The sequence below is a fragment of the Spinacia oleracea genome, chromosome 3 (genome assembly GCF_020520425.1).
Source record: "Spinacia oleracea cultivar Varoflay chromosome 3, BTI_SOV_V1, whole genome shotgun sequence".
Lineage (NCBI taxonomy): Eukaryota > Viridiplantae > Streptophyta > Magnoliopsida > Caryophyllales > Amaranthaceae > Spinacia > Spinacia oleracea.
This window is the reverse complement of record NC_079489.1, coordinates 115,111,961-115,129,053: the sequence shown is the minus strand read 5'-3', so window position 1 is coordinate 115,129,053 and position 17,093 is coordinate 115,111,961. Positions and strand designations below refer to the sequence as shown.

General features: G+C 45.6%; 2 protein-coding genes across 2 annotated transcripts; both read right to left on the bottom strand.

Moving 5' to 3' along the window:
• Positions 1-10,183: 10,183 nt before the first annotated feature.
• On the bottom strand, positions 10,184-14,050 carry LOC110779806 (uncharacterized). Its single transcript, XM_056839539.1, has 3 exons — positions 13,837-14,050; positions 13,426-13,743; positions 10,184-10,305 (listed from the first exon to the last, which is right to left on the bottom strand). The coding sequence occupies exons 1-3, from the start codon at positions 14,048-14,050 to the stop codon at positions 10,184-10,186; spliced, it is 654 nt and encodes a 217-aa protein (XP_056695517.1).
• A 121-nt stretch (positions 14,051-14,171) lies between these two features.
• LOC130469985 (uncharacterized) lies at positions 14,172-14,747 on the bottom strand. The gene has a single exon (XM_056839538.1). It carries the CDS (start codon positions 14,745-14,747, stop codon positions 14,172-14,174), a length of 576 nt encoding a protein of 191 aa, XP_056695516.1.
• Positions 14,748-17,093: the final 2,346 nt, after the last annotated feature.

The following is a 17,093-nucleotide window of genomic DNA, read 5'->3' as shown; positions in this document are numbered from 1 at the left end:
TTAATGATTCCAATCAATTAATATCATATATTAATTTTGCAAATTCAAGCCATAAATAAATCTACCCTTAATTGAATCCAAAAAATAATGATGCATACAATCATGATCATAAAATATTATGCAAGAGGCTAAAACTGATACCACTGTAGGAACATATAGATGCATAAAGCGGAATTTCAGGAAACAATTTCCTAACATCTATCACATGATCTCATGCATAACAATAGTATAGATCAGATTAAGTCGGAAGAATAATCACCTTTGTAGCGTGTTCTCCCGTTCGTATGCAAGCTTCGAAGATCTTAGAGCCCCACTTGTTGCTCCTCTACTTAGTCCACAAGCACCAATTGAATCCCACGTATGCTAGTACGGAAGAGAACGATCACGATCAATCTCTTGCTTTGTTTGGGAAGAACGGCGTTTCAGAGAAATAAGAATTAGGGTTTTTGTGTTTTCCTTTTTGTCAGATATTGAATCAACGTAATGATTAAATCCCTGACATTATAACTATTATAATGTGAGAGTTTTAGGTTAACACAAAACCAAAGCCCAACATTCTTTCCCTTAATAGACCGGTTGCCATCGGGCCTTTTGGGCCCATTCCAATTAGTGCTTATATGTGTGACCTTATAGGATTAATATATTTTAGTTGTAGGTCCAATCAATATTGTCCTACTAATCACATTCATTCTCTAGCAAGCAAATATGATTACTAAAATAATTAACTTATTATCTTCATAATTAATTCCTATTTATATTTAGTATTTGCCGGAAATGTCTAAGGACATAATTCCTTCAGCTTGCTCATGCTGAATTTGCTTATAATCGTTCTCCTACTTATGCTACTGGTCATTCTCCATTTGAAGTGGTATATGGGATTAATCAAACCTAAAATGGATGAAGGTGATGGTCAAGGTGACGGTCTAATGCTAACAATTGGAACCATGGCTCATTTTGTGTGGTTCGATGGCTCATTTTGTGTGCATGGAGACTTGGAGAGTGAGCTGTTTGATGGTCCGTTTAATCAAGTGCGTTTGATGGTCCGTTTAATCAAGTGTGTTTGAGGTCCGTTTAAGCTTATCTTTATTTCTTTTCGTTTAATTCAGTTTAATAAGGGGACAATTGTTTAATCCCATTTAAATTCTGTCTTGTACTTAGCTTTAAATATTGCTGTTTGTAAGGAGGGTTTTAAGCCTTTGTAACCTCCAAATTGGTGACTAAATTAGGAGGCTTTTAGAGCTTTGTAACCACCGGCTTTAAAGGCTCTTAAATGGCTTTTAAATGGCTGTTTAAAGCTCTTGTAACCACCGGTTTTTAGCTGAGTGTTTAGGCTATTTATAGCCAGCTTGTTGAATGGAATAAAACAACCAATTTTGAAGAATAAACACTTGTTTTCAGTTTACTTTGAATTACTGATTATAATTCAACCTTTTCTTTGTTTTGGACGTGTTTCCTACTCAAAGAGCCGATTGTTAGTCAATAGGTCTTGCCTTTCAATCACATTTGACGAGCTATAGGTCTAGCTTGTTAATCAACTATGTTACTCATACAACGAGTTTATAAACACGTATCATTTGTGGTATCAGAGATGCTGTTCGTGATTCTTACGAGCTAAAATGGATTTTGACGATCCTGACTTTCTACATCATCTCCAAGAAGCCTTGAAGAACGTTCGAGATGGGGGATTTTGAAGGCATCCTAGACGTGATCCACTACGGGTTGTGGATGAATTCAAAGTCACGGAACTTCCTGAATTTGTTGGTGGAACAGATCCGGAATCTTATTTGGAATGGGAGCGCAAGATAGAGCGAATGTTCGATTTCAAGGACATTGATGATGAGAAGCGTTGTAAGTATGCCATATTGAAGCTAGGACGAGGAGCTTCATTGTGTTTAGAAGGACTGAAATCCAAGAGAATTCGTGATGGAAAGGAGAAAATCACCTCCTAGGAGTCTTTGAAATGTAAGTTACGTAAAAGGTATGTGCCAACAACTCATAGAATAATGACTTATCGTAAAATTGCTGAATTGAGGCAAGGGAAAATGAGTATGGCTTAATATATTGATGAGTTTGAAAAGTTGTCCTTAGTGGGGAAAATTGAGGAGATTGAGGAACAAAGATTGTCTAGATTTTTAAGGGGTTTAAACTACAATATTGCCAATACCGTAGACCTTTATCCATATTCTGATTTTGATACTCTTTGTGGACTTTGTTTAAAATTGGAAGGCCAGGGGAAAGCAAAATATGGGGGAGGGTCAAGTATGGATGGTAAGGCCAAGTCTTGGTCTAAATCCGAACCTATCTTGAAACCAAACACATCACCTAGTACCGTAGGTTTAAATAATTCTACGGCTGCCCCAAAATTAGTTAACTCAACCAAAGAAACAAGTCTGTCCAAGGTGCGTTGTTTTAAGTGTCAAGGGTTTGGGCATTATCAAGATGCGTGTCTAAATAAACGGGTAGTGACCTTGAGTGAAGCTGTTGAATGCCGTGAGGAGTTGTTTGAAGAGGATAAGAGGTTGGGGGACGTATTTGTGTTTGATGAGAGTGGCGATGAAGAGGAGGAGGGAAATTAGGCTTAATCACTACAGCCCATCCTAGGCCATACGCACTCCATTGGCTCGATGATGGTAATAGTGTGAAGGTGTCGAAACAAGTAAGGGTTGGTTTCACTATGGGTTCTTATGTGGATGAGATTCTTTGTGATGTTATTCCTATGGATGCTTGTCATATTTTGTTGGGTCGTCCTTGGCAGTTTGATAGGGACGTGTTCACAAGGGGAGAAGCAACGAGTATGAATTGAGAGACAAAGGCAAGAAGATTGTGCTAAAGCCTATGTCATCACAAGCGGTTTGATCCATGAGTGTGCAGCAAAAAAAGAAGCCGAATCTCACCATGTTGGCTAGTGAACGAGAGATTGAGCAAGCTCTAGATCATGGAGAGTTGGTGTATTTGCTCATGGCTAAGGAAAGTTCGATCAAAGGCCAAAATTGGAAAAAAGGAAGTCCCATTGCCGAGTTGCTTTTTGAGTTCAAGGATGTATTTCCCGATGAATTACCACCAGGTTTGCCTTCTATTCGTTGTATTGAACATCAAATTGATCTTGTTCCAAGGATTTCTTTGCCTAATAAGGCTGCTTATCGTTGCAATCCGGAGGAAACAAATTAAAGGAGTTGCAAAAACAAATTGATGAACTTTTGAGTCAAGGCTATGTTAGAGAAAGCTTGAGTCCATGTGTTGTTCCGGTGTTTCTTGTGCCTAAGAAAGATGGGACATGGCGTATGTGTGTTGATAGTAGGGATGTGAATAACATTACCATCAAGTATCGTTTTCCAATTCCGAGACATGATGATATGTTAGATGAGCTCCATGGTTCGAAGTTGTTCTCAAAAATTGATTTGCGGAGTGGTTATCATCAGATTCGGATGCGAGAAGGAGATGAGTGGAAAACGGCTTTCAAGACAAAACATGGTTTGTATGAATGGACCGTCATGTGGTTTAGTCCGTGGATTAGTCCAAGATCAAGGCTATCGAATCATGGCCTAGTCCTAAAATTATAAGTGAGGTGTGTTCATTTCATGGTCTTGCTTCATTTTATAGACGTTTTATTTGTGATTTAAGTACCATTACTAGTCCTATTACTAGTTGTTTGAAGAAAGGTGCGTTTGTATGGGGAGAGGACGCTCAAAAGTCATTTGATGTAATTAAGGAGTGTTTGTGTGCTGCTCCTATTTTGGCATTACTGGATTTTTCTCAACCTTTTTGAGGTCGAGTGTGATGCTAGTTGTTGTGGGGTTTTTCCGGTGAGATAACCTGGAGGTTTTCTGGTAACTGAGATCTTAGCAAGAATGTATTTTTATAGAGAGAGAAAGTAGAGAGAAGGCAGAACAGTAATTGTTCTTGATTGTGACCCCTTTTTCTAGGGAAATGGGGCTATTTATAGTACTAGGTTTTGGTAGGAATGACCTAACATTCTCTTCACCTGATTGGCTAAGCTATGGGAGGAGGACACATGTCCTTCCCTTTTACAATTTCCTGGCCTTTTAGACATAAGTGGGCCATTTGGGCCTTTGTGCCCATTGTAGAGTACTGATTACATGTGCCCATTAAGTTTAGATACATTATATGTAATTATACGTACATAATACAAATACGTATACCTTAGAGATACATGGACTGACACTTATTCTACAGAATAGACGTTGTATGGTCTTTGCTTACGGGGCGCAATACGGGCCACGTGTCACATCCTTATTGGTACACGATGGTACGGTAATTTTGCCCACAACATTTGCCCCTCAAGAAGGGCATTTCTGGAAACAATCTTACGGATACCGCTTCTTGACCGTTGATTCGCAGGTACATATTCGGAAAAATGTTGAGGTAGTGACATGTGTCACTTTTCTCATTTTTTCCCTTTCCTATATATATGGGGGGGGGGGTAAATCTCATTTTTACGTTTCACTTTCACATAGCTCAAAGCAGGCGATTTCCGGCACATTTCCACCACCAGCAGGCAATTTCCGGCCACCGCAGGACTCAACCTGTTCTTCATCGCCTTCAACCGGTTCTTCGTGATACTCATCTTGTTCTTCACCGACCGTTCCCAGATCTTTCGAGGTTAGTTTTCACCTTTCATTTATGTTTTTGTCTATCGCCTCGTCATTTTTTTCCTCGTTAGTAGCCGGCATTTTAGTAATCGGTAAAGATTCTTAGGGTTCAAATGGGGCGTTTATGCCGCTCGTCTTTTTTCTGGACGACCGCTCAGTCTCATCTTTTTCTTCATTGTTGGTCACCCCTAAGCCGTGCCCTGTTCCCTATGTAGAGAGCATGGCAAGAACTAAGCAGACAGCAGACCCCACTCGTCTGCGTTTGCGAGAAGGGCCGGCTACTCCTCCGATGGAGAGGTATTCTTCTACCGACCCAGCAGTCGATCCTGAGTATACCGACCTCTTTCAAGAGATCGAAGATTATGCAGAGACTGAGGGGGAGTACACTACAAGCTCGTCCGAGCATACAGCGAGCCGGGCAGTCGGGGAGTCGAGCGTAGCTTTACTGCCTTTGGTTGCCGAGGAGCCGGCGGCTGCTGATGCTATGGTTAGGCCGAGAGGTGGGGAAGAGGCTCAGCTTCTTCCTTCAGAGATTCATCCAGACGTCGGTTGGCTGAGGTGGCTGGAGAGGAAGGGGGCCGACATGAGAGACGACCTATGCGTTGGTGAGGGGTACGAGATGCGGGTGCCGGCCGGCCTGGATTCGACGGTCAGCCTGCTTGCTGAGGGAGAGTTGCCCGTCTATGCTGCCACCATCAAGCTAGGTATGAGGTTTCCCCCGCATCCATTTGTGGTGGAGGTGTTAGATGGATTCAACATTGGGGTGGCCCAACTGACCCCCAATTCCTGGGCAGACATATTCGGCTATATAGCCAAATGCGCGCTGAACAATGTGCAGCCGTCCTTCAATGCTTTCTTGCATTTGGTCTCTATCTCTCGCTCCCCCAAGGCCGCCGAGGGATGGTTTAATCTCAGCAGCCGAGGCACATACCAAACTGTGGTGGGTAAGCTCAACAAGTGGCACAAGTGGAGGAAGCGATGGGTGGTGTTTCACACTAATGACGAGGAGATGTACGACAGAATGAGCCGTTGGAGCAGAACGGCCAATTACATGGTGCATGACGAGGGTCTCCCACCCCTTACAGCGGACGAGTGGGATCACATAACGGTGTTGTTCAAGGCCAACACCTACCATCTGACTGCTGACAAGACATTCCATGTGTCGACCGAGTGGTTGCTGCACATAAGTCAGTTACGGGACGAAGCGTTTTTGGATGCTGTGGGTTTAGGATATTCTATGACCCAAGGTAGAATGTTAGGTTGTATGCCGTCTCCCTTTGTTCTATTCTTTCTCTAACCATCTCCCTTTTTGTGTGCAGAAGGGGAATGAGCAAGTTATCTGAAGCAGATAAAGGCAAGGGGGACCTGACCGACTGGATGGCTGACATTTATGAAGCCAAGATGAAGAAGGCTAAGGCCGAGCTGGAAGAGAAGGTGTGTGCCAAACCTATTTGATTTAGCCTTTGTTTTGAATAGAGTGCTCACGTCATAAATGTACGGGCGTCTCTTTTGATGACGAGCCACTTTTTTCTTAAGAGAAAAGTAACTTGTGATCACAGGGATGTTCCTCGTCATAAATTTGCGGGCGTCTCCTTTGGTGACGAGTCACTTCTTTGAGAGTGTCTTGTGATCACGGAGATGTCCCACGTCACAATTTTGTGGGCGTCTCTTTTGATGACGAGTCACTTCTTTGAGGGTGACTTGTGATCAATGTGATGCCCCACGGCATAAATGTGTGGGCGTCTCCTTTGGTGACGAGTCACATCTTCGTGAGTGACTTGTGATCACAGAGATGTCCCACGTCACAATTTTGTGGGCGTCTCTTTTGATGACGAGTCACTTCTTTGAGAGTGACTTGTGATCACAGAGATGCCCCCGTCATAATTTTCTGGGCGTCTTTTTTGTTGACGAGTCACTTCCTTGAGAGTGACTTGTGATCAATGTGATGCCCCACGGCATAAATGTGTGGGTCGTCTCCTTTTGGTGACGAGTCACATCTTCGAGAGTGACTTGTGATCACAGAGGAACGTCACAATTTTGTGGGCGTCTCTTTTGATGACGAGTCACTTCTTTGAGAGTGACTTATGATCACAGAGATGTCCCACGTCACAATTTTCTGGGCGTCTTTTTTGATGACGAGTCAGTTCCTTGAGAGTGACTTGTGATCAATGTGATGCCCCACGGCATAAATGTGCGGGTCGTCTCCTTTGGTGACGAGTCACATCTTTGAGAGTGACTTGTGATCACAGGGATGTCCCACGTCACAATTTTGTGGGCGTCTCTTTTTAATGACGAGCCACTATCCTGTGAGTGGCCTGTGATCAATGTGATGCCCCACGGCATAAATGTGCGGGTCGTCTCTTTTTGATGACGAGTCACTTCTGTGAGAGTAACTTGTGATTGCTAAAGTACACCTTGTCACATTGTTTTGGACGGGCGTCCTTTTTAATGACGAGCCCCTATCTTGTGAGTGGCCTGTGACCAATTTACTGATTCTCCTTGTGTTCATGGTCAGCAAGCGAAGGACGCGGCGAAGGCGGCGGGAAGGACGAAGGGAACGACCCTTTCCCAGCTAAAAAAGAGGTCAGCTCCTGCCGTCTCGGAGACCCCGAGCACCTTTAAGAAGCCAAAGTCCAAACCCCGGCGTCTGGTCAAGAAGGGCGAGTCGCAGGCCGCCGAGGGGGATCATCCTGCCGATGATGAGCAGGTTGTAGACAAGCCCTCTGCGATTGTGGACTTGGTGTCCAAATCAAAGTCTGGCGGGAACCAGGTCGAGCCGGAGGACCCTCTTGCTGGAATTCTGGCCAATGTCCGCTCACAGATTCCTGCGGAGGTGGCCCGCCGAGCTAGGTCATCGGGCGGTAAGTTTTATTCAAACGTCGTACAGACGTATCGAGCCTCATCTGGCAGTTCTTCTTACTCTCCGCGTCATCCTAAGGCCGTTATTTTTCCTATAGCTAAAGACAAAGGGAAGGAAGCAGCTGCTGCAGAGGACGAGAATATACCCGCTACTCCTCACTATTCGTCAAGGGATAGGGCGGCTATATGCCGCAAAGTGTTTAAGGCCGTCCCAGCGGAGTACGTTGCTTCTCTTCCTGGCCGTAAGACCGATGCCCAGTTTGGTGCCATCCAGGCCACTCTACTCGACGTGAGTCTGTTTCCAATTTTTGTATGTGTTTTTTTTTCTGCTTTTCTTTTTAGATCTTTTACTAACATGTAGCCCCTTTTGCAGTTGTTCTGCCGCATGGAATTCTGCAAGGGTTAGAAGACCCGCACTGCTGAGGAGCTCAAAGCTCAAGTGGCCGAGTCCACCCACCATGGTGATTATGCGTTCAAATCAATTGAAGAGGTCCGCTTGCAGATGCAGACGACCATAGACCTTCAGGCAAAGGAGGTGGCTTCGTTGCGGTCTGATAAGGCCGAGCTGCTAAAGAAGGTCTTTGCGCAGGACAAGGACATGGTGGCGATGGTCGAGGAGGCCAAGGCGGCAGCGGCGGAAATACAGACGCTTCAGGACCAGCTGCGGGAGTACCCCCAAGTCAAAGAGGCGGCTGAGGAAGCCGAGCATCTTCGAGGGGAACTGGAGACTGCAAGGTCGCAGGTTCGCACCGTGCGCGAGCGTCTTCTCGAGTCCTACGATCAGGGGGAGCAGGCGGCGAAGGACGCCGTTAAGCATGCCTGGGAGAACCACATGGAGGAGTATGACGTCGCGTGGTTCCAGCGGCGCTTAGAACACAGTGCTGCTGTGTTGGCTACTGAGCGTCTCGGCCAGCCGCCCCCTGAGTTTGTACCCTCCGATGATGAGGACGATGCGGCTGGTCCCTGATTTGCTTCCTTCTGCTTTATAAAGTTTTTTATTTAAGTGTTCTCATGCCTAAGGGAAAAAACAATTACTTTATCAAGTTTTGGCGCCGTTGGCGTCTGTATCATTGTGCCTGATGAGCACACAACAATTTCTCTCTTTTTTGTTTGGGCTACTTTTGCACGCCTTTCAATGGGCGTTGTTCTATAAGTAGGCTGCTTCTGTTGCTTCGTCTATGTCGTGTTTATTCGTTTTTCGTACTTTGATTTTTTCCAGGGGTGCTATCAATCAACAGGTATGGTCGTCACAGTCTTTGACGAGCGTGTCTACTACGACATTGATTGACGCAAGTCAATCAATAGGTATGATTGCCGCTAGACATGCTCGTCAAATGGAGTGGACGATCAAGAACACGCACAAACAACCCTTTGTTCCCCGGATATTCGTGCCGCCCCCATTTGGGCAGACAACTTTTGCCTCATAGTCGTTTCCGCCGCGGGCACCTGAGTGTGTCCTCGGCGCTTGGGTGGTCGTCACAGTCTTTGACGACCGTGTCTACTACGACATTGATTGACGCAAGTCAATCAATAGGTATGATTGCCGCTAGACATGCTCGTCAAATGGAGTGGACGATCAAGAACATGCACAGACAACCCTTTGTTCCACGGATATTCGTGCCGCCGCCCATTTGGGCAGACAACTTTTGCCTCATGGTCGTTTCCGCCGCGGGCACCTGAGTATGTGCTCGGCGCTTGGGTGATCGGCACAGTCTTTGACGAGCGTGTCTACTACGACATTGATTGACGCAAGTCAATCAATAGGTATGATTGTCGCTAGACATGCTCGTCAAATGGAGTGGACAATCAAATAAGGGATACGTAACACCCTTTTCAAAGAACATTTTTGCCGCATAACTTTTGAGTAAACCACCCTCGTTCCAAGGTCGTCCTTGCCGCAGGGCGTTTTAGCAAACCACCTTTGTCACAAAGTTAATTTTGCCGCAGGGCTTTTGAGCAAACCACTTTTGTCACAAAGTTAATTTTTCCGTGGGGCTTTTGAGCAAACCAACATTGTCACAAGGTTAGTTTTGCCGCGGGGCTTTTTAACAAACCACCTTTGTCACGAAGTTAATTTTGCCGTGGGGCTTTTGAGCAAACCAACATTGTCACAAGATTAGTTTTGCCGCAGGGCTTTTTATTACGCCATTCGTGAGCTAATGTGCCCCTAGGCGGTTTAATTGCGGCATGCTTTCCCGCAGGAGTGTGAGTTGAATAGGTGATCAGCCTATAACTCAGTGCTAATCTAGGCCACTTCTTAGGCCTCAAACAATTAGGCTTGTTATGTATAGGTGCTAATCTAGGCCACTTCTCAGGCCGTCATTCAATTAGGCTTTGATATTCGACTTACGAGTAATAAATGATATGAAAGGAATAGAGTAGTATTATTTATAACTTTGCATGGCGAATTTAGCCGCTTACAAAAGTGATTGCTACCCTATTAGGACCATTAGAGGCTGCCCCTTAGGCAATGGATCGTTCCAAGTAAGACAAAGCTAGCACATGTCTAGAAGAAATATTTCTTGAGGTTGTCAGCATTCCAAGTGCGCAGAATAGGTCGGCCTTGCATGTCTTGAATGCGATACGTTCCATCTCTGACCTCATCATAGATCTCGTAGGGTCCTTCCCAAGTGGGCGTCAGCTTACCCTGTTCATTTGCCCGGCCTGTGGATTCCATTTTTCGAAGTACAAAATCTCCCACTTTGAGCACTCTGTTAGAGACTTTCTTGTTGTATTCTCTCGCCATTCATCTCCCAGTTAGCATTTTCATCATACAGCATGACCCTCAAAGTTGGTTCACACATCTCTATGGGTAAAACAGCCTCGGCACCATAGGCTAGCAAGAAGGGTGTTTTGCTGGTTGAGTTCTTAGCCGTGGTACGGATCGACCACAAAATGTTTGGCAGCTCGTCAGCCCATAGACCTTTGGCTTTGTCAAGCTTCTTTTTCATCCCTTCAGAGATGATTTTGTTAAATGCCTCAACCTGGCCATTGGCTTGGGGACGTCCGACTGATGCAAAACAAGTTACGTCGTGGTCTGCCAGCCACTCTTTCAGCTTAGGCGTCTCAAACTGAGGCCCATTATCAAAGACTATAGCCTGCGGAATCCCAAAACGAGTCATGATATTCTTCCAAATGAATGCCCTTACATCAGCGGTTTTTATGTTTTTGAGCGCTTCTGCCTCCACCCATTTGGTGAAGTAATCTACGGCAACGATGACGTAACGCCTCCCTCCCGGAGCGGCGGTAAATGGGCCTAGGAGATCCATTCCCCACTTAGCAAATGGAATTGGACTCGTGATGGGCGTCAGGACTCTTGACGGCCGATGTATTAGGTGAGCAAAGCGCTGGCATTTGTCACACTTCTTGACCAGTGAGATTGCATCATCCTTAAGAGTCGGCCAGTAATAGCCAGTTCGAAGTGCCTTTTCAGCCAAGGCCCTTCCACCAATATGCGAGCTACACAATCCTTGGTGAAGGTCTTCTAGAATTTCCTGTCCTTTTTCAGGCATCACATCTTAACAAAGGACGAGAGTAGGCCTTTTTGTAAAGGGTGTCGTTCCACATTTCAAACCAAGAGCATTTCTTCTGAATTTTTGCCGCTTGTCTCGAGTCCTCTGGCAAGACTCCATTCATTTTGAAGTTTACTATGTCATCCATCCATGTGGAGGTCCTGTCAAGGGTTTCCACCTCCATTTGCTCAATACTTTTGTGCTCTTTTACCTCCAAAAACACGTGCCGAGGAGTATCACAAGACGCAGAACTGGCCAATTTTGACAAGGCATCAGCTTGGTTATTTTCCGAGCGAGGGACTTGTCTTACTTCAAAGCTTTTCAGTGGCTCTACTTCCTGATGGACGGCCTGCATGTATTTGACTATCGTCGGATCCCTAGCTTCGTAGGTCCCATTAACTTGGCTCACAATCAATTGAGAGTCGGATAGTGCTACAATCTCCTCGGCGCCTGCCGCCTTACACATTTTTATGCCACAAAGTAGGGCTTCATACTCGGCTTCATTATTTGACGCCTGAAAGTTAAATCGCATAGCATACTCAAAGGTATCTCCTTCTGGGGAATGACAGATTATCCCAGCTCCACATCCATTCTGCGTGGACGAGCCATCTACGTACAATGTCCACACAGTCTTTGTATTCTTAGCAAAGTCAGGCCTCGTCATTTCAACAATAAAGTCGACACATGCTTGCCCCTTGACAGCTTTCCTCGGCTCATAGGTGATATCAAAGGCATTCAGCTCTATTGCCCAATTCAGCATTCGTCCTGACGCCTCCAGCTTTGTGAAGGGCAGTTTAAGCGGTTGATCTGTATAGACCACTATTTTGTGAGCTAAGAAATAAGGACGGAGCTTTTTGCTGGCCATGAACAGGGCTAAGCCAAACTTTTCCACTATGGGGTATCTAACTTCAGCATTTTGAAGAACATGACTGACAAAGTATACTGGCATCTGTATTCCCTCCCTCTTTGTCAGTAGAACGGCACTCAACGAGTGTTCGGACACGGCGAGATACATGTATAAAGTCTCTCCCTGCAAGGGGCTAACAAGACGAGGTAAGGTATGCAAGTGTTCCTTTAATCTGACCAACGCCGCCTCGGCTTCGTTCGATCATTCGAACTTAGCCTTCTTTCTGATTGCCCTAAAAAAGTAGTAACACTTGTCTCCGGCCCTGGAAACGAATCTGCCCAGGGCGGCCAAGCAACCTATGAGCCGCTGGACCTCTTTTACTGTCTTTGGTGAGCTCATATCAATTACAGCCTGGATCTTGTCTGGGTTGGCTTCAATTCCTCTTTCATCAATCAAGAAACCTAAGAATTTGCCTGACGTCACCCCAAACACACACTTCTTAGGATTCAATCTCATGTTGTAAGCTTGAATAGTCTCAAATGTCTCCCTAAGATCAGTTATGTGTGCCGCCCGCAGCTTACTTTTCACGATCATATCATCAATATAAGCTTCAATATTTCTGCCGAGCTGCTTGTTGAACACAGTGTTAATAAGACGCTGAAAGGTGGCCGGTGCATTTTTTAATCCAAACGGCATCACTTTGTAGCAGTAAAGGCCTTGTTCAGTAACAAATGACGTTTTTTCCTGGTCGTCAGGCCACAACGGGATCTGATGAAACCCTGAGTATGCATCCATGAAGCTCATCATAGCATGCCCCGCCGTAGAGTCGACAAGCCGGTCAATCTTAGGCAATGGGAAACTGTCCTTGGGACATGCCTTATTGAGGTTGGTGTAGTCAACACACATTCTCCAGGTGCCGTTTGGTTTCTTGACCAGGACCACATTAGCAACCCAGTCGGGGAACTGACTAGGCCTGACGAACCCTGCATCCATCAACTTCTGTATTTCCGCCGTTGCCGCCTGATTTCTATCTTCCCCATGGTTCCTTTTCTTCTGACGAACCGGTTTAAAGTTTGGGTCCACATTCAGCTTATGGACGGCCACAACAGGGTCAATACCCGGCATTTCTTCCACTGTGAAAGCAAAGATATCTTCAAATTCTCTGTGTTTAATACCACATTGAAATGGGCCTCAACAGGCTCTGGTCGTCTCTCTTCCATGTGCCCTGCTGAGATAGTTAATGTTTCTTTGACGACTTTGGGTTGTGTGTCGCCACATTTTCGTTTGTTTCCCACCGTGTCTTTCTCTTCACCTAACCCCCACGCTTCCGGACTCAAGGTTGTTAAATAGCAGTCTCTAGCTTGTTGCTGATCACCATGTATGGTGCTGACGCTCCCATCATCATAGCCAAACTTAAGAAGCATCAGGTGGGTCACGATAACAGCCTTTGCCCTATTCAAGGTGGGACGCCCCAAGATGATATTATATGCCGTCAGGTCTTTCACTATGAGGAAACGGACGTCCATTTGTCGAAATTCTTTTTTATTTCCCATCCGCAGGGGAAGAGCAATGATGCCGACTGGATGGATGATACTACCTCCGAAACCTATGATGGGGTAGTGGATTTTCTCAATCTTTGAGGAATCATGTTGCAACCGATTTAAGCACTCAAGACTGATTATGTCTGACGAGCTCCCGGTATCAACCAGGATACGCCTAACCCTCAGGTTGGCGACCTTCAACTCAATTACCAAGGGATCATCGTGCGGGGTGGCTATTTCTCCACGGTCGGCCTCGCCGATCTCTACTTTTGGGAACGGGTCGGCTGTGGCCTTGCCTGATAGCATCACTTGTCCCAGCCGCTTGGCATAATCTTTCTGACCTCTCATGGTCGGTCCACCGGCGGCCAATCCTCCTGAGATGACTGCCACACACTCTGGGTCGGTACGGTTACCATCCTCTTCCGAGAGGGGTGATTTTTTCTTTTTGTGGAATGGTTTGCCTGTACCTCCCGTATTTCTGCTAATATAACTCTTTAGGAATCCCTTAGCGGCTAGGCCGTCCAGTGCCCTTTTTAGGCTTTTACATTCGTTGGTGTCATGTCCAATGTCACTATGGAAGTGACAGTACGGCTTGGGATCCCTGCTTTCTGGTGGCGACTTCATGGGGAATGGACGATCAATCTCATACTTGGACCCAGCGTCCATCAGAATTGTGTACATGTCTGTGTTATACTAAAAGCGCTCTCGGTCATAAGCTCTGGACCTCTTCTGGCCTACCGCCCCGGGAGCCCTGTCCGACTCTTTTGCAATAGCCCACGTCCCGTTAGGCCGACTCTTCTTCTCAAATTTTTCCTTTTTTTGCCGCCGGCTCAGCGGTATCAATTCCCCTGGGATCTTTTGGGACGCTGTAAATTTCTGTTGCGTGAATGAAGGCCTCGGCCTCATCTAACACCTCGGCCATGGTTCGCACACTTTTCTTTACCAGATCAAACTTGAACGAGCCCTTCTTAAGCCCTCGGATAAAGTTATCAAATGCCACACCATCCGGCAAATCTGGGATTTGCCCCGCCTCCAAGTTGAATCTTTTTACATAGCTTCTCAGAGACTCGTCTTTCCCTTGCTGAATTCGACTCAAGTGCATGCTCGTTTTCTTATCTTCTTTGTGAGCCATGAACCGAGTGGAAAACAATAACTCAAGCTCCGAAAAGGAGCGAATGGTTCTAGCTGGGAGCCTCTCAAACCACTTAGACGCTACCCCTTTCACTGTTCCTGGAAAGTACTTACACCAAGTTGAGTCGGTTGTTCCTTGAACATACATGTGATGTCTGTAAACTAAGAGATGCATGTCTGGGTCCGTAGTCCCATCATAGGCATCAATGTTGGGCGGCTTGACCTTGGGCTCCCTTGGTGCTCTCATAATGGTGTCTGCAAAAGGGGTGGTGTGTCCTAGGGCCATGTTGGACACCCCCTCCTGAATGTGATACACAGGATCCATGGCGGCCGCCTCCTCAGGTCCTCGCCTGTCTGCCTGGTCCAGACGTTTGGGGGACGCAAAGAAAGTGTTGGCCTATTGCTTGCCGGTCCCTCATGATTTGCAGCCGCAGCAGTGGTGTAAATCAGCATGCTCTTCTGTACCTCAACATTAACTGTCTTGCCCATATCAGCTTCGAACTCGGCCAAAATAGCCCGAAGAGCACCCACAGAGACGGGCATATCTGGGTTCTCCTCTATTACGGTATCTGCCCGAGGATCCAGGTGTCCACCTGGAGGGGTGCGATTGGCCTGGTCGTCCTCTTCACTGAGAACCTCTACCTCGACGGCGTGACGAGGTGTGTGCCCTACCGCAAAGACCCGGGCGGCCTCTCCGGTGATTCTCGGGGCCGGCGTCTGATGCTCAGCCGGCATTTCTCTTTCCAGGGGTGGCCGCTCCACTCGCTTAGGCCGCCCAGTATCATTGTCCTGTCGTTGATCTTCCATGCTACCGTACCTCCCTATAGACGGCGCCAAATGTTGTGGGGTTTTTCCGGTGAGATAACCTGGAAGTTTTCTGGTAACTGAGATCTTAGCAAGAATGTATTTTTATAGAGAGAGAAAGTAGAGAGAAGGCAGAACAGTAATTGTTCTTAATTGTATTGATTGTGACCCCTTTTTCTAGGGAAATGGGGCTATTTATAGTACTAGGTTTTGGTAGGAATGACCTAACATTCTCTTCACCTGATTGGCTAAGCTATGGGAGGAGGACACATGTCCTTCCCTTTTACAATTTCCTGGCCTTTTAGACATAAGTGGGCCATTTGGGCCTTTGTGCCCATTGTAGAGTATTGATTACATGTGCCCATTAAGTTTAGATACATTATATGTAATTATACGTACATAATACAAATACGTATACCCTAGAGATACATGGACTGACACTTATTCTACAGAATAGACGTTGTATGGTCTTTGCTTACGGGGCGCAATACGGGCCACGTGTCACATCCTTATTGGTACACGATGGTACGGTAATTTTGCCCACAATACTAGTTGTGTGGGAATTGGTCCTGTTTTGATCCAAGGTAAACGTCCCATAGCTTATTTTCGGAAAAGTTAGGGGGTGCTCGTTTGAATTATTGCACTTATGATAAAGAGTTTTATACCATTATTAGAGCTTTATCATTGGAGTCATTATTTGCGTTCTAGTCACTTTGTCTTGCATTCTGACCATGAATCTTTGAAGTATATTATTGGGCAACAAAAATTGAGTCCAAGGCATGCTAAATGGGTTGAGTTCTTACAATCCTTTCATTTTTCTTCGAAGTACAAAGATGGTAAGAGCAATGTGGTGGATGATGCATTATCACGGAGATATACTTTGCTTGCTACACTTGATGTTCGTGTATTGGGGTTTGAGACCTTGAAAGACTACTATCGTGATGATGGTGACTTTGGAGTTGCATTTGAGAAATGTGCAGTTGGTGCCTATGGAGAGTAAATGTTGCAAGATGGGTTTATATTCAAAGGCAATCGTCTTTGTATTCCCAAGCACTCAATTTGTGAGCTACTAGTTTGTGAGGCTCATGGTGGAGGGTTGGCTGGTCACTTTGGCATAGCTAAGACCTTGGAGATATTGAAGGATCATTTCTTTGGCCTAAAATGTTGGGCGATGTAACGAACATTGTGGGTAAGTGCGTGACTTGTCATATGGCCAAGAGTTCTTTCAAGCCCGGTTTGTACTCACCATTATCAGTTCCGGTTCTTTCTTGGGAAGATGTTTCTATGGATTTAATAGTAGCTTTGCCTCGTACTCAAAGAGGTAAGGATGGGTTTATGGTCGTTGTTGATAGATTTTCCAAGATAGCTCACTTTATTGCTTGTCACGAAACGGATGATGCTTGTAATGTGGCTGATTTGTATTATAAAGAGATTGTTCGTTTTGCATGGAATTCCCAAGATTATACCGTCATGGATGAAGGTGATGGTCAAGGTGACGGTCTTATGCTAACAATTGGAACCAAAGCTGATTTAGGTTCGATGGCTCATTTTGTGTGCATGGTGACTTGGATTGAGTGAGTCGTTTGATGGTCCGTTTAATCAAGTGCGTTTGATGGTCCGTTTAATGAAGTGTGTTTGATGGTCCGTTTAATCAAGTTCGTTTGATGGTCTGTTTAATCAAGTGCGTTTGATGGCCCGTTTAATCAAGTGCGTTTGATGGTCCGTTTAATCAAGTGCGTTTGATGGTCCATTTAAGCTTATCTTTATTTGTTTTCGTTTAATTTGAACT